A 26017-nucleotide genomic window follows, 5' to 3' on the forward strand; every position below is an offset into this window, starting at 1 on the left:
CACAGCCATGTTGTTTTACAGGTTTTCAGACATTTCAATAAGAAAGTATGCACAATTCCATGACAAAGTAATTGTTCAAGCAAAATGAGAGGGCGTTTTCCTGTTTGCATCCATCTAAATTCTTGATTTGCGAGTTTAATGATGAAAGACAATATTTTGACTTTGGTAAAAATGCCTGAGATTTAAGTATACAGTACCATCTTATCATATGTTCTGATTTAATCAGATTATGGGTTTAAGGCAGTGTTGTCTGGTGAGTATTTAGAGACTTTGTTGTAAACCTGGGCTTAGCTAGTTTTATTGGTAGCTGAATTAGTCTTTCAGTATTTTAGGTCTTGTGACACCAGCAGTTCTCTTACACTGTACTAAAATGCTTTATCTTGGCTTAAGAGTCCCTGTGGCACCATCTGAAGAAGAAGTGGGGTTTGTTTAAAAACAAGCCAACTCTGCCTAGACAACACCTCATTCTAAAGATCATTCTCAAATTATGAGTTATGAAAATCCTCAAAACTTCCTGGCATACAAGAAGACTTATAAAGAAGCCTCATTTTACTTAATAGACATTTTATTAAAAAATAGATTAATTTTTGTGTGTCTACTTTATTTTAAACAGCAAAAAAACATGACAAATCTGGGACACGCTGTGGGTTTTGTCATGTCCTGCTACTCTGCTTACTGCTGATTAATAATGTGAGCACCGGGGTCCGGGGTTCAATTTCTGACCATCTGCATGGAGTTTGTATGTACTCCCTGTGTTCATGTGGGTTTCCTCTGGGCACTCTGGTTTCTTCCCACAGTCCAAAGAATTACTGGTAGGTTAATTGGAGTCTGGGAAAAGTGGCCCTGGTGTGTGTGTGTGTGTGTGTGTGTGTGTGTGTGTGTGTGTGTGTGTGTGTTTGTGTCTGTGTGTGCCCTATGATGGACTGGAGTCCATGACAGGCTCCAGCTCCCCTGCAACCCTGTATTGGATAAAACAGTCAGCAAATGGATGAAACGATTAACAATATCTGACTGTATATGTCACAAATATAGTGAAGCCAGCTGTGCCACATAGCAATTTTATAGGTCCTACACATGTACACACTGTCAGAGTCCCCAAGCCACCAGGGCACCAGAGACCAGCACAAGACAGGTTGAGAACACAATTGCAGTTTTTATCCTAACATGGTACTTGAAACCACAACAAGGTAGCATTGAAGACAAGCAAAAAAAAAAACCCAATAAATTGACAAACTACTCCCAAGCAAAAAGAAGAAGCTGAAAAAAAGCCTGAGAAGCATAGTTCTATCTTTCATGTTCCAAACAACAAAAGCTCCCAGCAGCCCCCCTTTCCCAAATCAACTCAGTCCAGTCATCCCGACACGCCTACCTCCGCCATACCAAAGAAAGAGAAAAACAAGCTCAGCACGGCAATTTAGTTGTCTAATTAACGTCCTCCTCCTTCCTCACAGTCGCAAACGATATGTTCCATTCTGCCTTCCCTGCTCTGCTGTCTGCAACAAGAAGAAGAGCAAAGGAGGAAGAAAGAAGCAGCCATCAACCTCCACTGGCTGGAGTTCCTATACTCTCTTGTTGGCCATGTAATCCACTCTCAAGACTCTCAACACAAAAGGTGGAACTCCAGGACCTGAATTAGGAGCAGGAATGTCTAAGTAAGCAGATGTAAGCAACCTGCAGATCATGATTGTGTGCACTGTGCACTGTCTCACCTTCCTCCCTCTTTAAACATTTCTCAGTCCGGTCCCCAGACAAGCCAACACCACTAGACAGCCTGTGCATTCTCTCTGACTCTGTGGTAATTGATCAGTGACAAGACGGATAGTGTGTCACTCATAGTGTGATGAAAGGATTATTTAATGCTGGCAGACAAGGGGGAAGAAGCAAACATGAAAGTGAAAGGGAAAAAAAAACAACACACCATCCCCAGGAAACCCGGCCACACACTACAGTATGTGTACAACCCAAGTAAACATAGTCACCAGGTTGTTTCCCTATTCTGACTTCTGTCATTCTGTATTACATACGCAAAATTTGTTTTGGTAGAAGACACGTATGATTTGTACAACCAAATGCAACATTGTGAGGCACAGATACGTAAGAGCCTATGTATATTATGTAGCCTGCTCACATTTTTAATGAAAATTCGCCTCATCTCATTTTCAATGAACACCGCCAAAAATAGGTACAGAATTCTACAGAATCTGCTGCAGATTCTGCAGCCCATGGTTTCCAACCACAAAATAAAGAATGCTGCCTTCTCTGCTGGAAGTGGTCATCATGCATTATGTGATGTCACAGCAACATGTTTGTACCATTGCCTGCTCTCATTTACATAATTGATTTTTGCAAGTCTGATGGACTATTAGACTATTTCAGAGAGCAGTGTTTATTAACACAGCACAGTGTCAACCTCAGCAGGCCCTATTGCTATCACTTCTTAGTTGCCACATGTTTAAACCAATATCACTGATAAGATTGACAGCTATTGGACAACATTCTACAGAAAATGTGTAACAGACAATGTTGAGTATGTTGTTGTCTATAATAAAGCACAATTCCATGCACTCAGGGCTGACAGTTGAGTGAAACAATGGAGACAACACAAGGAACATTTAAATGATATTTGTGTTTTACAAAGGTGACCACACCAAAGGACCTTCTATTATATTACAGGCTGCTATTTCTTATTGACAATTAAGTTCAATCATTTTTTATCAGCAGTCCAGAAAAGCATATGGTGGGGGTTTCGTAGCCCAGCAATGCATAGATCAAGATCTGCATCCCATAGTTGTGCCATTATTTACGTTATGATGCCGAAACTGCAGATCTCACTCATGTTTTCCTGGCACAAAATATCAGTTAAACTTTGGATTAACCCACATTTTGCCTGAATCGTGATTAATAGTGGTTTACAGAGTCAAATACGGTGAATGACTCGAGTCCAATCTTTTTAACAAAAGTACTTAAGATGATTTTTAAAATATGTGTACTTATTTACTGTCTGGACTGTGAAGCAGTTGTTCCAATCAGAACAATTTGAATAGCTCCCCAACCAAACACTGAATAAAGAGGTTTGTTTTTTTACTGACGGGAAACATTACACACCAACTAGTCCCCAAAGTCTAACACTAGTGTTTTTTTAGAGCACTGTAAATAAACTGAAAGGCATTGTTTTGGATTACAGATGCACAACATTAGATTTGCTCTTAAAAGGTATTGCAAAAATGACTGCAAAGAGCCAACATTTTAATAGCTTACATGTGTAACATTTTTTTATCCCTGTGAATGTTATTTCCAAATGGGATCCTGATGTTAAATATGTGCTCTCCGTTTTGATGGAAACTGTGATGTCCCCAAAGCAAAACTTTCCACTTCAGTCTTTGACTTTTTGATGCTGTTGTTTCCATATTTCAGATCAGTAGCAGGACACTGTGGATTCAAAACAATTTAGGAGCCAAGGTCTCCTGATTGAGGAGCCCTGCTGTTTTATTTTTTTTTCTTTCCCAATATCTCTTCCTTTTTCAAGACATCATATTAACTAAGAGGTAGTCAGGTACATCCATTGATCCATTTTTTAACCACTTCCTCCAATTATGGTCACAGGGGAGCCAGAGCCTCTCCCAACAAGCAACGGGCACAAGGCAGGGTACACCCTGGACAGGGTGCCAGTTCATCTCAGGACACACACAGACACAACCAGAGAGCAGACACAGACATTCACACACTCACACCAGGAATAAAATACAAACTCCATACAGATAGCACCCTCAATCTGAAATCGTTCCCACGGCCCCAGTACTAGAAAGCAGTACTGCTAATCACTGTGCTACTGTGCTGCTCTTGTCAGGTCAATTTTGGCCCCAAAAAACAAGCACATTTTCTAAACTTTTTAAAGTCATATCACAGATTTTTTTTGTATGCTCAAACTCAACAAATTATTGCTAAGCCTATATGTTCAAGCTTACCCTAACAATTCTGAGTAACGAGTGCTCAAAACATTATTAAAAAAAGCCCTTTAATAAAGATTGTTGGACAAAGTCTAACTCTGCACGATACTGTTGGATACAGGTTGCTGGATACAGACAGTCATCTTTCACTGGACACTACAGATGGCTACCTTATGGTGAAACAATTGGTGGTACAGTACCAGTCAGAAATCGTTTCTATTGAATTACATATACTTTAAAGTATACAGTACATGTTTGTGATACCAATGTGATTGATTTTTCTCAATCACCAAGTCACACTCTCTTTGAATTATTTTGACAGGGAAGGGATGTATCTATTTTTGTAGTGCATTAAAATGTCACAATTAATAGCAATTTATAGAAATGTAAAAGCAGGTGGGATGTAACACAGATATCCACTATACACAATTGACTTTTAAAAGATAAAAACATAAAAAAAACAATTGAGTCTTTTTGACATACAGTATTAAAGACCTGGACATATTATACCTTGTCTATAAGGTAGCTACCAAAGACATAAGGTTTTTGTAAGGGTCTTTAAGTCTGTGTGGCAGTTACATATATAAAGGTGAAAAGAAAGTGTTTTTATTTGGTGTTCCAGTTTCCTACCACAGTCCAAAGACATATTGGCACTATAGGTTAAATACTGTAGTTCGAGTTGGTAGCTGTGTCAGCATGCGTAGGCTGCAAAGGAACAAGTAAAGGTTTATTCCATGCTGAAAAGAGAAGAAAAGAAACACAAAGTTTCTGCTGTGGAGCCTTCTGTAACTCATTACATAATCATTTGAGAAGCTTTGCCAAGCCTTTGCTGCAGTTACTGTTTTAATTTCACTATTTTCTTTAGCATGTAAAATACATTCTCAATTGGATTTAAATATAGAGATTTATCTAAGCCTATCTAAGATTTGCCACTTGTTTTTTCATGGTGAACTCCTGTGGACACCTTAAGAAGGCTCCACAGCCGAAACATTGTGTTTCTTTTCTTCTCTTTTCAGCATGGAATCTACCTTTACTTGTTCCTGTAGGTTATTGACTTCTGAGAAAATTGGTCCTGGTGTGAGTGTGTTTCATTCTGTATTTGTGTATGTGTGGGCCCTGAGACGTATTGGCATTCTGTCCATGGTGTAACACGCCTTGCTTTGCGTGCTTGGATACGCTTCCTCTCTCCCATGACTCTGAATAGGATGAAATAGTGAGAAAATGGATGGATGGAAGAATATTAATATAATCTATATTAATATAATATGTTTGGACAACAAAAAGATCAAAAGGTTTAAAAATACCTTAGATCTCAAATTTATGAAAAACATTATAATTTATCCAGTGCCAATTTAGGCAAGACATTAAAACAAACCACTAAAGTGGTTCAGTGAGAACACAAAAAGGAAAAAAAATCTTAGATTAAATAAGGTAAAACTGACTCAGAGTTGCAAAGTTTTAAATTCATTACTGCAAGATCATAAAAAATTAAATCAAGATCTGTAAATTTCAAAATCTCACTATCAATTGATGTAAATGTTTAACTACAGTGTTACTACAGTACACGGCAGTACTTTTGTTTTGCTTTAATGGGTATACAGATCCTTCCAAATGTATAACTCTGAAGACTGATAAGTAAAAATCCTAATTATTTTACTTTTTAATAAACCTAATTCAATTGTACTCTGTTGTGTCAATTAAGCAATACAGTTTAATTGTGATAGCGTTGAATCTTTTTCAGTCAAAGGGTTAAAAGGATATCTCCGTCTCTGTTCATTGGGTACTGTATATTAGATAATTAGACACTCACAAATATGATGTGACAGTCCTATCAAACCACCTTGTTAGGACTGCATAATTGAAACCCAAAATGAAAACAAAAGAGCCCTCTGTTAAAGAAAAGCAGGCAATTATCAAGCTGACTCAATCACAACTATAGCACAGTTATTCTTGTTGGGATACCTAAGAATGAGACCACAGGTACCAATCAACAAAGACCAGGTTGTCATCAGCTGCAGAGATGTCAGAGAAAAAGCAGAGGTCTTAAGGAAAGTCCTAAAACATTCGTCAGTGAAATCATTAACAACATCCAGAGTCCAGGACTGAAAGTATCAGAGTCTCTGAAGAATGTGGCAGCAGAATTAGACTATACCACAAGGTGTTTACCTCTCATCAGCACTAAGAACAGAAAAGCCAGATGGGAAACACTTGGAAATACAAAGATGAGTCTGCAGAACTGCAGTTTATGGACACTGAAAAAAAGAAGAAAGAGAACACAACGTTTCGGCCGTGGAGCCTTCTTCAGGTGTCGGGTGGTATCAGAGTCAAAAGAAAAGGTATTAAATTTAAGGCGAAATCCTTTAGGGATGATATTATGTCAACGACATCTGTAAAGGAATAGAAGGTGGTTAGATAGCCTGGTCTTGGAACAGATAGCTGTGAAGAGACGGAATGCTGGTTTAGTGAGTGAAGCGGGCAAGTGGCCCAGGGAGGAAGAGAAGGTATGACGAAGTATGACACCTGAAGAAGGCTCCACGGCCGAAACGTTGTGTTCTCTTTCTTCTTCTTTTCAGCATGGAATAAACCTATTACTTGTTCCTTTGCAGCCTACGCATGCTGACGCAGCTACCCACCTGAACTACACCTACAGTATGGCTCACTTTATGGTATAAATAGTGATGGCAGCAATAGAATTAATTGTATTAGAAAAAAATTGTCTTCTTACTGTATGTAGTGGAGAATGGTTCTTTACTTAATGACATTGTCATTTACAGAATGACAATTACCCAAAACATGCAGTTATTATGTTAATAGAGGCACACAGGACTTCATTAAAAAAAAATAAGTGGAAAATCTTAGTATGGCTTAGGCGATCTCTATATTTAAATCCAATTGAGCATGCATTTTACATTCTGAAGAAAAAAGTGAAATTGAAACAGTGACTGCAGCAAAGGCTTGGCAAAGCTTCTCAAATGATTATGCAATGAGTCTGATGGGCTCAGTGGGTCTCAGATGTCATGCAGTTACTGCCACAAAGAGATATCCAAATACTGATTATTATACTGAAGTTTACTTTAAGTGAGTGTACCCCCATATTTATGGTGAATTAAAATAACTCAATTAAATACAGTATGTTGTTGTTCTAATATGATCAAATGTACAAATGGAATTGCACAATAATAGACATCTTGTACTTCGCATTCATATAAATCTCCTGATCACCTATATAAATTGCTTAATTGTAAAGCAAAAATAATTGGTTTGACATTGTTGTCCCAGTTGATTTGGAGGGTGCAGGCTGCAAATATTTATGCAACATAAACCAACTTTTACTGTTAATTTGAACAGTTAAAAATTTGTGCATTAACCGTAACCCTAACCCTAGCCCTAAGAAGATCTTGCATTATTAAAGGAGCTTAATTCTGTAATTTTGGTTGCCTGACAATAATTACTAGTAACTAACACAGTTACCTCTTCTTTGTATTTGGAATATTTTACTCTTATATTATAGCACTAGTTCATGTTTTCCTATCAAAACAAGATACGTGAATCAATAGCAGATACATGATGGCATTCAGAGAGACAGTTCTGTCAAAATGGAACGCTATCTGCTTATAACAAATGTTTCATTGATGTTCCTGTATCCCTGAACCCTGGTTCTTCTATACACACCCTCCCCTGTTGTATAATGATATCTATCCACACATTTCATTGCGTTTGCACTGTGGTATATTATGAAAGACAATTACATGATTCATGTGGACGTAAAACGTTTCAGTTCTAGACTTCTAGTCTGTCTTAAACATGAGATATTGATTTAAACCAATCGTGCTTATTTTACATTTTACATATCTTCGTTTTTTATAGATTACATGCGGCTGTAATCTAGAGTTTGTTACTAGCGTATTTGAAAACTTGCACACATGAAACCAATTTTGTCTGTAGTCTCTACATTCTTTCAGATGCAAAACTGAAAAGGCAGACTCGGAATAAGCTCAAACTAGTTGCCATTTTTGTTTTTTGTTTTTCCTGTGTTGTGTGAACAATCAGTTTCGAGATTTGAACCATAACAAATTTCTTAAAGCTGTACTGGTCTGTTTTCCTGGCCTTGTTCAGAGATGAATAATACTTTGAACAAGGAACCAGCCTCCTCCACAGCAAAGCCACAACTGCCATCCACCTCCCCACAGGTCTGGGACACATCAGAGAAGCAGTGTGGGCCTGGTCAGCCCCTACAACAATTCCACTACAAGTAGGATACTAGATGACAAAGCTAAGGGTACTGTCAGTGTTGTCAATTTGTTAAGACACACTGAAACAGCACCATGTTTAGAATATACAGTAGTGTATGACTTTGACCCAGACTTTTTTTTATTGCTGGTCATATTATAGCATACAATAAAGATATTTTATATTTCCAAAAAAGATGTTCTGTCCTGTATTCCCAATAAGTTATTTATTTTACATGTTTTCAGCAATTTGTAACTCTTGAAAACGACTTGAAAATACACAGCTGGGATTTCTGTAGAACTCAAACACTTCACAACCAAGGTCTTGAGCTAAAGTATACTGTAGCACAACTGCTGTGAAACAGCTAAGTAGCCTGATAGCTTGTGACGTCAAGTAACAGCACAGACTGGACTGACCTCTGCTTAGTAAAAGGTCTACAGCTGCTGAAGTCAAAACCTCCCTTCAATTACAGCTATGTGCAGGCAAAGGTCCCCACTGAACAACTGCTCCAGGAAAACAAAAGGACCTTGTCTCATCATGTCCTGTAACTGTGACACAGGATGCCACAACACATGCCAAAACCCTGACCTTGCTAGATTGCATCACAAATATAAATGTACTTTCTCTCAAATTGTGTTCCATTCAGTCTCAAGCAAAACAGGATTTCCCACAGGCAAAAATGAAGGGACTAGTTGAGACTAAATATGATGTTGCTGACATATTTACAGATGTTGAAGGTTTCCATTAGCTTTAATAAATTTGTGGTCACAAAAAACAGTAATGAAGACAACATTAACTTTTAGTTGAATCAAAATGGCAGCCTACCCACCTATCACATAATACATAACTGTTATTTGATGGAAGCTTGTTGTTTGTGAGAAGCTTTTTGCTTCCACCTAATGAAAACCTGCACCAGTTACTGTATCTGTAGTTTCGATTTAATCCAAGACTGACTTGGCCAAATTTTAGATATTTTCTTTGTCTAGATTTAATTCATCTTTTGCAGATGTGAGTATGGTTATGGTTGGTGCTTTTTAAACATGTTTTAACACATGATATATACACATATCATCAGAATTAAAGTGGCTTCTTAGAGTTTTTTCAGTGTTATAAACAAGCATTATAAAAATGTTAGTAGAAAAATATACAGATTTGTTTTCTTTATTCTGGTATGTTTGGGGAACTTTTTAAGAGTATGTAATGTAAGAAAGTTGAAATGCACTCGCTGTATTAAAGGCATTGTTTGTATGTAAATACTTGCTGATGTTTATGATACTGTATAACACTGCATAAGAATTAGTAGAAACAAAAATTCGAGGAACTGGACCTGCGAATCTTGATATATGAACTTCATCTAGATACTGTGTTAAAATATTTTAAAATATTATGAAAAAAATGCGATTGATCTTATCATAGCACTTGTAATGGAATTATAGTTTGGTTGCATCACTTGAGGTATCTGTTACAAACTATGCTTTTTTTAAATAGCACCAAGATTAATATTATTGGACAGTGCCAGCTATAGTTGCAGTTTTAAGACATAGGTTTGTACATTTTCATAAGGATTACAGTTTACCGACGTATTTATTATATTTTGCTTTTAACTAACAATTTGTATTATAGCTGCTGTGATATCAGAATAGACAGGTTAATTACTAAGTTAGTTACAATGATTATTTTTGGTAAATGGGTTAAATATTAGAACATAACTATTGCTTTCAGACTTCAGTACTGTATTTTCAGATGACACTACAATATTTGCTGAAAGCATCAAATAGACCGTTAACTGAATTATGGTTGTTATTAGTAGTATTATTAAATTATTAGGCAGATGCTCTTATTAAATCTGACTTGCATTTGTACCTATTTATACAGCTAGGCTTCTTAGTAAAACAATCTGAGTAATGTATATTGTTTAAACATACAACTAGAATCCCCCACAGAGTATTTGAACTCACAACCTTCCAGTTAGACATCCAGTGACGGTCTATTTGCCTAACCTTGCCTACCAACACCAAATGCTAAAGATGTATCATACCTATGAAGAAATTACTCTCTGGCACGTAAATGTACTGTATGTTTTCTGATTTTAAACCATGGTGCTTAGAAGCACTGAGAGAAGATGATCTCTAAAGTTTGTCAGGCTGTGTAACATTTTGCTTTTAATCTCCACAGCACTGACTCATATTAGAGGAAACTATTTCTTTGCACTGTATTTGTTTGCAATGTAGTTTCATTTGAAGAGGGATGATTAATCCTAACTTACAATACAGAAAGATGTTAACTCCCACCGGGGACCAAAGTCAGTCAGTTAGTCCCTCATCTCCTGCTGCAGAGGAAACAGGTGTTAGCAGAACTTCAAACCTATTTAAAAGTTCCTTTTCAAGGCAGCTGAATCCTTCTGCTGTTAAAGTGAAAGGAGCGGAAAGGGAGAGCATAACTGTGTAGTGATATCATCCAGCAGAAAGAGTCATATTTAAAATTGTACATCACATCAATTCATGTACTGTAGGTGGATCTCTTTCATGCCAAGAATAACACAATTTCAACATGTGAAAGAATCGTATAAAAGTGCGTTGAAAATGTAAAGTGTCATTTTCCTCACCTAGCTCTAGCGATATTTATTGCTGAATAAAATGCCACTAAATAGTAATATATTTCTGCTCCACAGATTCTCTAAGTACATACAATGTACACTAAGTACATACAAATGTTACAAATGTAGACAAAACTATTACATTTGATTTCATTATATAGTCACTAAAAGCCCTCCTCACAGTTGTTATTGTCTTTGATGACGTTGTTCCACATTTGCTGACATTTTTCCAAGTCTACTGAGAATTCATGGAGACTTCTAGATAGCCCATTTCCTCCAGGCCTGGAAAAGCATTGTTTACTTTTGAAAAATATTGCATAACCAAATTCCTACTTAAGAGTCAGGTTTTAAGAAGGATTATATAGAATATACTGTAATTACCTATAGATGCCAGCATGGTATTTCACTGTTACATTTTTTTGCATTTGAACCTTCCTGTTGATATAATACATCCATTGCAATTACAGAACAGCAGCAATACATAACTATTGAAATCTAGCTTACCTGCTGTTATAAACATTATTACAAGCAGAAAAACACCAACAAATGAGGAACCAGCAGTGATAAGAGATCTTAACCCTTGGCAGGTTTCTTAAACTGTTTTGCAGCTCTCTGTAAATGGTGCTACCATCCTCTGAGAAGAGATACAGTATTTCCTAGGCTAAGAGCACAAAGACCATCTTTGGATTCCTGACTTTTTTAGAAGAGACCATGACAAGGGAAAATACATACTTTAAACATACTGTAAAACAGACTTTAAAAAGAAGTGTACTCTTGTTAGAAAAGACCCTAATCTTTCGTGTAAGATTAATACAAATTTCAGTAGATCATATAAACATATAAATAATTTTCTATATTTAAAATGTGATTTAAAGTGCTGCTTATAATGCAAGAGAATCTCAACTCTATTCGCAAAAATGTTGTGTTCTAAAAACTCAAAATCCATGATGATAAATTGGTATAATGTCTGACAACACTCATTCTAATGGTATTCTGATACAAATAATACACAGTGTACAAATTCAAATGGTCTCTCCGTTCTGGTTATGCCAGTGAAAGTGGACACAAGCCCAATATTTAGAGTGATTGCTGGTTCTTATCCGGTTTATTTCTTCAGTCAACTGTAACCATGGTTCCTCGTGGTGGGTAAAGCTGCAGGAAGGAGAACAAGCTGCCAGGCTTGGGTGTGTTCAGAATTGGGCCAGAGTTTCCTTGGCCAGTTCACCCCTGTGGCTTGTGGCAGTTTTCTTATAGAGAACTGCATCACTCCTCCATCTGATGCCTCAGCCCTTGTCTTTACATCATGTGCAGTGTGAAAACAAACAAAATGCAAAGATTCTGATAAAAAAGGAAAGTAAACGGTTACTGGATCAGGTTCTCCTGGCAAATTAATCTCTGGTGTTCTATCACTATACGTTCGACATGTAGTCCAAGGCAAATGCTGACCCAGTGTACTTCACCTCTTTTCCTACAGAGCTCAGAAGATTGTTCACTTTCTCTGCTTATACAATCCAGATCCTCTTTTCCTTTACGTCTGCCAGCTACACTGAAAGCCGATGACAGAATTTGTTGTGGTCTTTCCAAAGATGACATCACTGCACCATTGTCTCTTGTGATCTGGGCTGGATTTATACTTTTGTATCCTGGTTTCAATTAAAGGCTAAGATTTTCTATGTGTGAAATGAAATTAAATGTCTTTGTACCAAATGTGCACTAAAAGACTTAAACATGCATCATCTTTCTGATTCAAACATTTTTAAAAACAAAGTCATACAGTCCTTAAACACACTGTTCTGTGAGGGTAAAAACTAAATAATTTAAAATTAAAGAAATATTATACATTTTAAAACATGCCACATCAATGGCATCAGTTTTAAATGATCTCCTTATCCTAATGTCCAAAAACAAATTTAATGAGATAATAGTATCATATTGCTGTGGTAACCAGACAAATAAAAACAAAATACATGTATTATTACACTTAATTCAAATCTAATGTTTCCTTTGTGGAAATATTAAACCATTATTTCTAGCTAATTCTTTGGTCCAGATTCAGCAGTGATGTAAAATAATACAAAACAATAGAAACAGAAAATGTTGATGCTGTTAGAATGAAACCTATTGTTTAGCAGTTTATTTGTTTTTAAAAAAAGATGTACTAAGAAAGAATTCTCTCAGAAAATACAAATTTGTAATGAAAGGTGCAACTCTGTCCTGGTTTTGATAAAAACAGTGTGGAAGGCTTTTGCTTTCAGCAAGATAATTAAATAACAGCAACGTGACTCAAGTGCTGCTGTCCATTGGAATGACCTCACTGTTCTAAATCTTCATCATCTTAGCCTTGGGAAACAAACCACTTAGGTACTTACAATTCTTATACTGCTTTCTTTGCATTCTGTCATGCATAAATTGCTGTCCTCTGTGGACACAAAGGGGCAGGTTTAAAGATAAATGTCACTCATGCTGCAGGCAAAGTTCCCTTATGGTTACAATGTTTGCCTAAATTATCTTTGGATGGTGGTGGTGTCTTGCCATTGGTTAGTTCAGCCCAGTGGCTGTAATATATCCTCAGTGAGGAAAGGTTGTTCAGCAGAAATTAGTTTAATTTCTGTGTCTTTTTTAAACGATATATGTAACAGATTTGAAGGTTTCACCCAAGAGTGGATGGTTCTTTAACTATGTCATACATACTTTAGTTAAAATGAGCTTTCCTTCCTGTGCACAGCTTGAATTTACAGTATAAAGGTTTTAAAGAAGGATTAGCTTACCGTTCTGTAATTAAATTACTGTTCAGTGCTGCAGACATTTAATATTAAGATGGAATGGAAATTATTTTTATTCTTGCACTCTGAGCTGGAAGGTTGCAGTGCAGTATCAACAACAGAAAATACCAAATACCATGTTTGACCAGGGAAAGTAACTGGTGAATCAATTTAAAGAGTCTCAATCAGTGAAGCCTCTGCTTAGAGGGCAGAATGGACCTTACAGTCCAGAGACTGTTGATTCATACAGTATATGGACGCCGCCTTCATCTGACTATAACTGTGATACCCCAGGAGACAGTAAACAACTCAGTGTTGTTGGTTGGGTTCAAAAACCACCAGGGATTCTTGGTTTGTCAATGGACAGCAACCAACTCAGCTCAACAGACACCTGTGAGTCTGGTGCGTCATCAGGGTGAATTCTCTGCCCAGTGATTTACATAGGTGGATACTGTGGGTTGAAAGTGTGAAAACAAGTGGGCAGCCAAACAATACAGGTCAGGGGATGTGTGTACATTGTCTTCAACATTGATTACAATCACAACATGTAATGTACACACCTAATAAGACATTATATAATGCCAGGTTGGGTTTGACACTTACAGTATCTTGTTTTCAAATATAAGGTCTCTGTGAATGTACAGCTTTGGATCTAGATCACTTTTAGAACCACAGATTTAGAAATAATTTCTAGGTAACAAGGTACTGTAACACCATTATTTTAGAAAAATCGCAAAAGCTTAATGTAAGCCAAAGTTTATACTTCTCATTTCTGAAAGTTATTTTTAACCAATCTCATTTGAGATAATACATATAATCTCATTTGGAATGGTCACTGTTTAGACTGAAAAAAAGGGGTTTTATTTAGATTAAATAAGCTTTAATTCATAAGATATTTTGCTATAGTACTCTTTGTTGAAAGATGTGGACAATAGTGGACAATATTCTGCTGACAACAGTACAAAGTGACAATAGTGCAGTATAGCTGAGAAAAAGAGACATTTTGTTTAAGAACAGGAAGAAATTCGTGAAAGGTCTTCCAATAACAAGTACAGTGTTGATAGGAAGAGTAACATTAAATCAAGGTCAGTACCGCATATGGAGGCTGTGAACTCTTCCTGAAAGAAATGCTTTCAAACTACTTGGAAACAATTGTGTTAGGTATGCTGAACTCTTCAGGGAAACAACATAATGGTATTACATGCTTTACTCTACATTAAAAAGTTCAGATTTAACAGTGGCATAACCAATTCAATGCCATGGTCTATCATTGTATTCTTTTGTTTTGCTGGTAGGTTTTATTGGATAAATCCCACATGGCCCAATTGGTTGCATTAAGGAAAAGAAAGCATTCTTCATCTTCAATATTCTAAAAACACAAGTTGATAGGTAGTTCAAGGAAAGCTGCTTCAGCACTTTCACATTCATGTCAGCCATTAACTTTACAAAAAGAAGTGCATACTGTAGAAATAAAATGTGATGTCTGGGTGACAATAAGCAAGGATCAGTATTTAATGAAACTGCTACGCAATTTTGTTGTTGTGCTTATTGTGAAACCTTGGGGGGGAGCTGGTCACCACCACATGTCCTCTATTATAAAAGAAAATATCAGATTTAAGTCTCAGAGGGTCCTTCCCAACAGTTCATTCACCAAAATCCCAGATTTAGTATTAAGGTGAAAACAAAAAACAAAACAATAAATGCCTAACTCACAGTGAAGTCTCTAACATGTTCTGCAAGTCCTGTATATTAGCCAATGGGCTGATCCCTTCACAATGCTTCATTTTAACTGATTTTCTTTTCTCTTTTTCCCTTTAATCAGCAAATTGTACCTTAATAATACTTTCATCATTTTTTTTCTTTTCCTAAAATCTCACTCCTTCCACACCAGTTCTGGTCTCCAATAAAAGACCTGGATTTCTGTTTTCTGTGCCCTTTTGTACACAGGCACTCAGGGATAATGGAAAACAGCTGCACTAAATCAGCCATGTGAAACTATCGATCGGAAGCCCCATAGCTATAGCTCACATGCTGCAGTCAAGAACTACAAATGTTGTCATGGTCAGGCTGTAATGAGTATAATATTTTCCATAACATAGTTTACCATTTCTATTATCTTTTGCCTTATACTCTTATGTTAGGTATATATAAGACAAGTTTATTCAGTCATTTAATAAGTGATTGCCAAATATTAGATAAAGACAGGAAATTGTTTCTCACAATGTTACATTTTATGTAAAAGCAAGCAGCACATGAGTAGCTCATTTGAGTATTTAAAGCACTTCTGAGTTACTTTATACTAGGCTAGCTAATCCATCTTTTTTTGTTATGAATACAGGTGTGCAAAGTTCATCCTGTGATAAGGCAACTCCTGAACAGTCAGAGACAGAGATAACTGATAGATGTTTATGTTGCTTAGCTATTCTGACACATCTCTTATCTAGAGTTTGCTGCTGTAAAACTAGACCTCTAGATTATTTGCTTCCATGTCCTATTCATGAGAATAGGAACGGCACAATATCACCTGATAAAAAGTCATATATAGGAATGTACAGTTTCTATGATCATATACCTTTGATAATGTTGGGTGTGTTACACCAACTAGAATTAAAGATTTGATAAAGCATTCAATTAAGAAAACTATACTGTAGATACTTATTATCTTTGTTGTAAATATAGTGTAATATGCATTGAACAATCAAAACAGTTAGATTAACCTGTGTATTATAACTCACAAATATAAATTACAGTGTCTTGCTAAAATATTAAGACTTTTCCTCTGAAATTACAAAATGATGCATAAAATGATGCATTTTTTAAACCTCTGATTTAAATTATATTCAAAATAAAGACGCCTAAGGGTAAGATAAGTGACAGTAAATGTCAGTAAAGAGAATAAGTCGGAAATGTTGATTGCAAAACTGTTCTGACCCATCAATACCGATGGAAGATGAAGGTGCCGTTTGAAGCAATTACAGCCGAAAGTCTAAAAACTTTGCACACTGGTGTAATTTTTGCCTATTCTTCTTGGTAAATTTGCTCAAACACTCTTTCAACTTGTTTGGAGTTTTGGATTTTGACAGCAGTTTTTAAGTCAATTATTGCAGATTCATGATAGGATTCAAGTCTGGGCCTTCACTGGACAACTGAAAACCATTCACTTTTTTATCTTATGGCACTCCACTACAGTTTTGGCCCATTGCTTTGAATATTTTACTTGCTGAAAGGTGAAATGTTGTTCCAATTTTAGGTCTGAAACAGGTTTTCCTAAGATTTGCCAGCACTTTTCTCCATCTTATCCCATCAGTCTTGACGATCTCCCTAGTCCCTGCTGATGAGAAGCAGAACTTTACTACAGTATAACTCAGTATGGTGTTGACTGTGTGATGCACTTTGTAACTGATGTAACTCTTTGCATTTAGACCTAAAAGTTCCAGTTTTGTCTTATTTGGTTTGCCACAGGAAAGGGTTGAAAATCTTATGCAATTTTTCCATTTTTCTTTCATATTATCAATTTACTGCTTGTTTTTTGTGTTACAAGTTTTAAGGCAAGCTTTAAAGCTGTTTGGTCTGAATATTTTTGCACCGTATAGAACACAACATTTGCAATGTCAATTCAGTAATACTCATTTAAATATTATTTAGAGTACGTACTGTACGTAGATGAGGAAGAAAGAACACAGACGCAGTCATTTTTCTATTTGTGTAAACATTTGTTTGCCAGATAGCAATTGCTGTAGCTAGCTCTTGTTGGGGGATGTAATCCAGCTGTTGCCAAATGCCAGGGCATCAGTTTAAAAAAACATGGAAGACAGCTTTATTCAGGACTCGCACAAGATATTATTTAAAGGACAAGGTGCACCTCACTATAATGTAATCCACAGATTCCTGTCTTCATACATTATCTATGGAAATCAGATTTTTCAAGTCTAGAGCTGAATTTACCCAGGACTTTGGGGTTGACACCATTCTTTTGAACAGAGCAAAGGGATTTGTCCATGTCATCCGTATTTCATATGAAGGATTACACCTGCTGTAGCAGACTGTCCCCAAGTTACCATAATGGGGAATTTGTTTTGGAAGGTCTGAACCATGGGGTAGAGTGCCAATCACTGTACCACCTCCATTTTTGGCAACAACATGATTTTCTTTTGAGGTATGCTATCCCAGTAAACATAACAATATATTAGGTTTCAGTTGTTACAATACAGAGCCTGTATTGTAACAAAGACCACAATTTTTAAAGAAAACAATCACCCAAGAGCCCTTTGTCATGTTTGACATCTCATTTTCTCCAGAGATTTCTGCACATGTGATTAAAAGCATGGGCCTTCAGGGTGTTTCTGTGCCTCCTGGTTCCTCATTTCGCAGGTGCAGGGATTGGGTCATGATGAAATTTTAATATGACGCACTTGGCCATAGCAGCATGAGATTAGTATTATTTTTTCCCCTCTGAGAGCAGTGTCTCTGCATACTAATTCAGTAGTAAGGCATATGTTCCTCTCCATGTTCACAAATGGCACGAAACAATGGGATTATGACATGTCATGTTGATGCGTTGTCTTGTCTGTGTCCCCTGGCATTCCCTGTGCATGCAGACACACACAGTATTTCACCAATCATTTCCGCTTTATAACCCAGTAAATTTAATTGATTCTTAAAATGTTCAAAACTGTTTCCTAAGATTTTCTTTTCTCTTTGAATTCCCTCTCAGAGGCCCCCTCTTTTTTATCATCTTTCCAACCACCCATATTCACTATCTCTCTTGGGTTGAGTAAGATCTGACAGCTGTGCTCCCAAATGTTAATTATGTGTGCATATTTGACCTATCACTTCCAAAAACACAATAGTTTTTTGTTCATAATGTTGCTTGTATCTTTTCTTTTAAATCCAAGAATTGAACAGGTGCGTTCAGGATCAAACCAAATAGATATAACACAGGTTTAAGATGCCATTAAATAATTATTTAGATGTGTTTACAAAACAACTCCTTCAGGACATAAGGTTCTTATTCATTCGCATTAAAAATATTCTTAATAGATATACTTTTCTAAAAATGTCATAATCATGTTAAAAACTTTTTTGACATAAGAGATTATATATATTATATTAATGGCATCAACAATAATGTTATAGCACAATAAGTACTGTGCTACAACATTCTGGTCCTTATTCATCATTGTGGGACTGGAAATCTTTAATCACTTCAATTAATTCCATAAGCAGTATCCTCACAGTGTGCCCATTTTGTTTTTGAAAGTTAAGGTTGCTTTTCTTGTCATACTTCTGTACATTTTTTCTTATTTCCTGAAGATGAAGGCACTGGAATTATACAGCAACATTAATATAATGACACCAAACAAAGGAGAAGGAAAACTTAAAAAGCTGTCACAGTCTATACCTGACAAAGTTCCATCTTCTGGCTCCACAAACTCTGTCCTTTCTTCCAGGTCATCCATCTTTGGAGATTCCTGTTTCAGAGAGATGGTAGGAACAAAAGAAAATACAGTCACTGTTTTTGTAGACAGTTATCTGTCTAGATATTAAATACTTTTGACATTTTTACATATGCTTTTTTGTTGTTGTTTTATGATAGATGTACGAGATATTTTTAGATTTTTTCTAATACATTTATGCTTTTTTACAAAATAGTGTGTTACAAATATTAACAGCTCTAATGCTCTCATTCAAATACTTCAGCAGTTAACTGTATATTTTTTCCATGCTTTAGTAAATAACAAGGAAATTATCCTTCACACTGAAGTGACGTGTTTCCTGAAGAACGAGAGAAAACTTCAAATAAAATAGAAAAAGGTCAGTAAGGTCAAAGTTCCATGTTCCTTTTTCAGACAAAAAATATAAATGTATTTCTGAATGACTGACATAACGCAGTCCCATTATTTAATGTAAATATTTCTTAGCAATAAGTAATAATAATATAAGTAATAATTAATAAGTAATATCAAGCGTTACACTTTTCCTTAGTTTTTGAGACAGGTACCTTTTGCCACTTCAGTTTTTATATGTATATTTTGATGCAGCTGATAAAATAATTGCATTAATATACAGAGATTGTGTCTTTACAAATTTGATGAAATTACAAATTATTCTTAAAGAAAGTACAATTAATGTATTTTTGTGGTATTTTTTCAGTTATACAAGTCTGGTTTAAGAAAAAAACACAAGCATATTTTTTTACATGAAGACAATATAATCATGGGTCTTATCTTTCATTTGTTCCACTGTTCCATTCTTTCCAGCTGTGTTTTATTTTAACTTTAACTTTCACATTCTACAGCCTTTACAAAAATGAGAGACAAGTTTAATGAAAGTCAGGCCATGAATCACTGAGCAATTTCTCTGCCTTGTCAATTGGAATTACAGCTACTCCATGTAAACCAAATTTACATGTACTGACTACAGTTTTTCTTTTCTTTATTCTTTCTGCATCTCCCTGCCAAATTTGGAACACTGCATGAACTGAGGCTTTCACAGAGCCACATTCTTAGATACAGGTTCAGGTACCCTGCATTCAGTATAGATGATGCCTTTATTCATATTAGCTCGGTTTAACATATTATATATTAATCTAATAATAGATTACTCAACTACAGAATTTGACATTTCTAGCCTCTTCTCTTGATCCTTAACCCACACAATTTGGCAGCAGGGGAAATGGAACTGTACCCCACATGGCTTTCAACAGAAGTCTTCCTGTCCAGAGACCATTCATTTCCTTCACAACACAATCTGCTTGTATCTCTCTAGTCTGGTTTTGAGCCACAACGCTGCACTGATCCTCTCACCACCCCCAGTGAAGACAATGTCATCCATCTGTTTCTGACACCATGAGAAACAGAGGACACTGGAGTCTCAAGAAGACTTTAAGAGACTGAGGCGAGATCTTGTACTGTATGTCATGGCAAAGAGGATGTTTTCTTTGCAGGCAAATGGTCATCTAATGAGTCACTTTTAATGTCACAGTGGTTTCTATTTGCAAATATGCTATTACTATTTTTTTTTTATGTACAGTAATTCCAAAATTTGAACCAGCATGGGAGGGGGGTGGGGGTAGGTGAGGAGTCATTTGGGGGAACACACACTTCCTTATGAAACATGGGTTTGTCAAAGCCATCTTCCATTTTTGATTATTCAAGTCCACAAAACCTACAGTAGGGGTAGTAGTGATGTAGCTCACCCTGACAACACTGCATGGGAATATTTTTAATTAGTGAAAATGCAATGATTGAGGCAATTGAATATGAGATACTATTCAAGAAAAAGTAGGTATTACCATAAGATATTTTTATTTTTGAGAAACAACAATATAACTCAGGCTTAGTCTCATGATATCTGGTCTATGGAGCTCAACCAAGACTTCAAGTTATTGTCGTTAATCAGGACTCCTGTACTGGATCTTTGCTTTCTGTCCTACTATATATCCCAATTCATGAGCAAATCCAATTCTTCAGGCCCAATAGTTTCATTCCAGCTCTGATGTAACTTGCTTGTTCAAGCTAATTATCTGGACAAGAACCCAGTTCACATGTAAATGTTTCAGGTCTTAATTCCTAAAAGTTGCTAAATGAAACGTACCCATAAGATGTGTTGCCAAGGGCTGTTCAGCTCCTGAGATCAGTGTAATTACAGTTTATGCTTAAAGCCCTTCTCTTGCCTCTTTTATTGTCACAACATTAGAGAAATTGTGAAAACGCTTTTTTAAATACTTCCTCCTCCTTGCACAAGTGATCTGTACACTTTATTAGTGTTTTCGTCTCTACTGTTGGGTCCCAGCTCTCTTTGAAGTTCCTTCTGGGATAAAAGAAAAATCCTGCCGTGAAGCCAGCTCTATACTGGGGTAATCACAGCCTTCTGATCCTCCTAGGAAGTAATTAATATGTTGGAGGGAAATCTAAACATGCTTTAAAGTCCATCCACAAACAAGGAAATAACACTCTTCTTCTCACTGTTTTTGAAGCAAGTTTTTTTTTTAATATTTCCAAAACAATGAAACATTCATTGTTGTTTGGTATATATTTGATTTGAATTCAACAATATTTGAAAAAAGAAATATCTTCTAAGCAGTAGTTTTATTTAAATTTCACTGACATGCAAAACAGATGCCTGTAGATCTATAAGTAAGACTTCCAGATAACTTTTTAGTATTCCGACATTATTTTTTTCAATATTTAGTTTCCTCAGATATCCATTTTAGCCATTAGCTTAACAAACGTTCAACTTTTAATATTCAAGCAATGCTTAAATTCGCTTTGGAAAGGAGGATCATTATGGGTATTTTTTCTCTGCCAAAAATAAATGTATAGTTATTTCCATTAACACAGATCACAAGCAAATACAGGTCAAAATCTAAAAGGCAAAGCATACCTGCTTTGAAAAGATATAGATTGAGAATTTTTACTCATCAAATGCTCTCTGAGGCTAATTTGAAAAGTGAAACTTCTAAAAACATTGCTTAGTTTTTCTTGTCATATTACCTAAACAAATCTCTACTCACCACTATCAGATAACTTATTTAAGGAAAACAGCCCTTGAAGCTAAGTTTATTGAGTTTGCTCCAAAATCTTCTTAAAGTTGTGTCTTTAGCTGAAGAATCCTTGCATTTGACTTCCTCTCTGCAACTAGCAGTGCAAAACCGAAAGCAAAAGGCAGCCTTAGCACATTCACAGGTAGATGAAATATTGAGTGGGGCTGCAGTAAAACATTCTGTTTTTATTTTTAAATGATTTCTACATAAAATAGGTTTTATGTGACTTTTCAAAGTTATATACTGTACACTATCTTTTGAGAAGACTGAACATAAAAAACTTTGGGTTAAAATATTAATATTCAATGGGATTTACAAAAGCAACAACCCAAATAAGACAATGGTGATGTGCATTTACTAACATGTTGCTGGACTATTTTGGAATGCAATATTTTGTAAGAACTCACAAATTGGGTAGTGTTTTTTGAGTATGTTCTGTAGCCAGTGTTTTGGACAACAGTGTAAAAATTCTGTGACACATCAGCCGTGATGCTGTCTCCAGTACTTAAAACTCAGTAAAGCATAAAAACCCAAAGGCATAAAGTTTGTGGTAACTTCACAGCCTTTTTGACTTGCTCAATATATGTAAGAGCAAATTTTGCATCATACTGTATACAGTACAACTGTAGACCTTGAAAAGAAAGAAAAGCCAAGATATACTGTGTGGAATTTTAATTTCTTTCAAGATGTCTTGCTTCTGCGAAGCTTGTTGTATAGCTGTTTAACATCAGACTGTGGTTTCCTGTCACACTGTGTGCTTGCTGTGTCTCATTAATGATATTCATCAAAGGTTGCAGTGGATACTCAAGCTTTGAGAGCACTTAGTTCCAAGCCTTTGGCGTAAATTTACAGATGAATGAAACATTTTAATTTGAGGATTAAATACAAGCTAGTCTTGTAACACGTTTAACAAAAACAGACTTTTTAAATTGAGATCCCCAGTGTGATATTGAGTGAGCAGCATGAGGCTTTCTTCCGATATGTTTCTTACTCTGCTATTGTTTAAGGTTTTATTAGATGTAAAAAGTACATCATCTTCTGAATCTGTGGAATGTTATGATGGACTGTTTAGCAAAGTTATTATTTTTTACTGCTCACTCTGTTTAAAGAACATGACTTTGTAACCTTATAGTAAAGTTCAAGTTTGATCACTTCTAAAATGTGAGCTTGTGATCAGTGCAGAAGTGGCATGCACTCAAGGCTCATGTCTGTTGCAAATGAAAAGCTGAAAAACACTGGTTGTTGACACTTCTATCACATCAAGGTTTAGAAAAAGTAGCTTAGAAAAATTCCAGGCTTGTTTCTGAAATAGTTTAGTTAACAACAATTGGTGATGTAAAAAAGACATATTTTTTTAACATTTTCACTCAAAAATCCAGTTTTCTACAGTTGAATGAAATTTCTGAACATTAACAGATCGAAATATCTTGAGTTTTGCTTGAAAGCTAGTATTTCAGCTCAGGCTCCAGGGGTGAATCTGACCTCATTTGTACTCATCACTACCTTTTCTGTCTTTCAATAATATTGTCAGGTAGTTATGGGAACACTCATTTTCAGTTGTTGCTAAAGCCCATGAGATACAGTAAATAATAAATGGAATATAATATAAGCTCCAGCTTCTCTGTGACCCTGTATTGGATAAAGTGGTTAGAAAATGTATAGCATGATGTCTGATAGTAATAATGCCCACGTAAAGGGACATTAAAAAATGAGATGACATTATTTTTCTATTGAAGCACCGTAACATCACTGAGGGGGATTTCAAGCCCAGAAGAAGTTTTAATTATTTCTTTCTCCATAGAAGGTAGTTTAAATACATAGAAAGCATATAGAATTAAAACTGAGTAAAAAAAAAACTAAGTGATGCACACAAAGTTAAAACTGCAACTTTTAATGTTGCCTTACAATGCATGTGCTTATAAAACCTCTTTCTTTAATTTAATAACTTATACATCATTATTTTTGTGTTTTATTATTCTTTTTCTGCTTACTATATATTTAGTTTTATGTATTAGTCGTGTAATGCCTGAGAATGCTCTTGATTGAAAGATGTTATATATTATAAGAATACTATAAATTGATTCATTGATTGATAACCTATGAATGTTTCCCCTTTTCTTGGTCAGCCTGAGTTAAAAAGTTCTAGAAACTCAATAATGAGCTGATTCATAGAGGGTAACTATGAAAATCACCAAATTCTAGTTCTAATTACTCCAATGTCTTTATCCGGTCACCACAACGCCCATTCAGTATTTATATTTCACAAGTGGTTTTTACAAAAAAAAATATTTTTACCAAAAAGAGGAACATGTAGAAAACACATCACTTGATGTTAAAACTGAACCACCACTGAACTAACACCATGACTGCAGTCTGTACCATCTGTGTAACTGCCCAGCTCATGCACTTGGCCTGTCACCCACGCTAGTATCCTGCAGCTTCAAAAAAACTGCCCCTCCTCTTTAATTAACTATAATTGGTCGCAAAGCACCCTAAAATATAATAAGTATAAATATAAAAACTATTTAGATTGAAAACCATATTTAAAGTCATTTGTTTTGAATGGAAAAATCTGCAAAGCAATTTACAAACCTTTAAATAACAATGTTGTTTTTTTTTACTTTATTTTATTAATTTACTTTAAGTCATCAGCTTTACCTTTGAGGTAGCGAATCACTACAAATTACTTTCTAAAATTTTTAAAAAAATTTAATGTATTTTACACACTTTCATTTGGAGATGCACTTATGATCAGTATGTTATTTTAGAATTACTTTAATAAGTATTTCTAGTCAATATAATTTGGTGAAATGTTTAAATCATCTTTGTCACAGTTTTACGGTTTCATTTAATATAAACTATAGTTTTACAGCACTGATGACCTGTGTTTAGTTCCTATGGTGCTATCTGTGTGGAGTCTGCATGCTCCTCCCATGTGTGCATGCGATTCCTCCAGGTGCTCTAGTTTCTTCCCACAGTCCAAATACATACTGATGGGTCAACTGGCCCTGGGGTTAGTGTCCCTGTATTGTACTTGCACCTGTTGCTTGCTCCTCGGCTACCCTGAATTGGACTAAGGTGTTAGAAAATGGATGGATAAACTTATATTATGTAATGTTGTGTGTTACATACAGTGTACTGTACCCTGCTATGCAAAATCTTACACATTATACTCTTGTTACTCTTTTGCCTCAAAAGTGTTCCTTTATAAAGAATCACAATTCTTCAGTGATCTTCTGTTCAAATGTTAGCCATTTAGGTTTATATTGAAAGTTAATCCTCACGGATTTTAGAGCACTTTTAAGTTGTCTATGAGCTCCATGGATGTCTAAATAGCAACATTTCATGTTAATGGTGAGGAACACCTGACAATAAAGTCATTTTGATTTGTTTAGTATATACAGTATAATTGATTGGCTGCTCTTCCTCTAATCTGTTCATGCGTAGTTTGCCTTAAATTGTTGTGATTGGATATTTGAAGATCCCATACAATGTGAATTAATTAAAATAGTATAAAACACCACACTTAAAGAAACAATGCCCATAACATAGAACGTCTTCATTTTTTACATAGTTCAAGTTCAAATTCAAGTTTGTTTATCAATCCAGCCATATACTGTACAAGTATACAGAGGAGCGAGATATCATTCTCCAGGTCTGCAGTGTGAATACAGACAAGACACTGACAAGACAATGCTATAGACAATGTAGACATAGACATTTCTGACAGGGTACAGGGTACATAAAGTGCAATGTGCATAGTGTCATTTACTTTCCAGGATTGCGCAAAGAATTGCGCAAAGAATTGTACAAAGAATACATCATGCCTGAGATTAGGCAAAAAAGAAATAGGTTTCCAGATTTGGAGTAGGTGCAGTAGGTACCAAGGTGTTGAGGAGCCTGACAGCCAGAAATGTCCAACAACAAAATTATCCAT

At 35.7% G+C, this 26017-nt stretch overlaps 1 protein-coding gene across 1 annotated transcript in view; it reads right to left on the bottom strand.

Annotated features, from left to right (window-relative positions):
- fam107b (family with sequence similarity 107 member B) overlaps positions 1–22185 on the bottom strand; it is a 61852-nt gene extending 39667 nt beyond the window's left edge. Inside the window, exons 1-2 of the mRNA XM_088647140.1 lie at positions 22051–22185; positions 18937–19006 (exon numbers count right to left, since the gene is read on the bottom strand). Coding sequence (XP_088503266.1) covers positions 18937–18994 — 58 coding nt within the window. The 5' untranslated portion in view covers positions 18995–19006; positions 22051–22185. The remainder of the gene's footprint in view (positions 1–18936; positions 19007–22050) is intronic.
- Positions 22186–26017: the final 3832 nt, after the last annotated feature.

This window comes from Lepisosteus platostomus, chromosome 9, assembly GCF_059453375.1.
Source record: "Lepisosteus platostomus isolate fLepPlt1 chromosome 9, fLepPlt1.hap1, whole genome shotgun sequence".
NCBI lineage: Eukaryota > Metazoa > Chordata > Actinopteri > Semionotiformes > Lepisosteidae > Lepisosteus > Lepisosteus platostomus.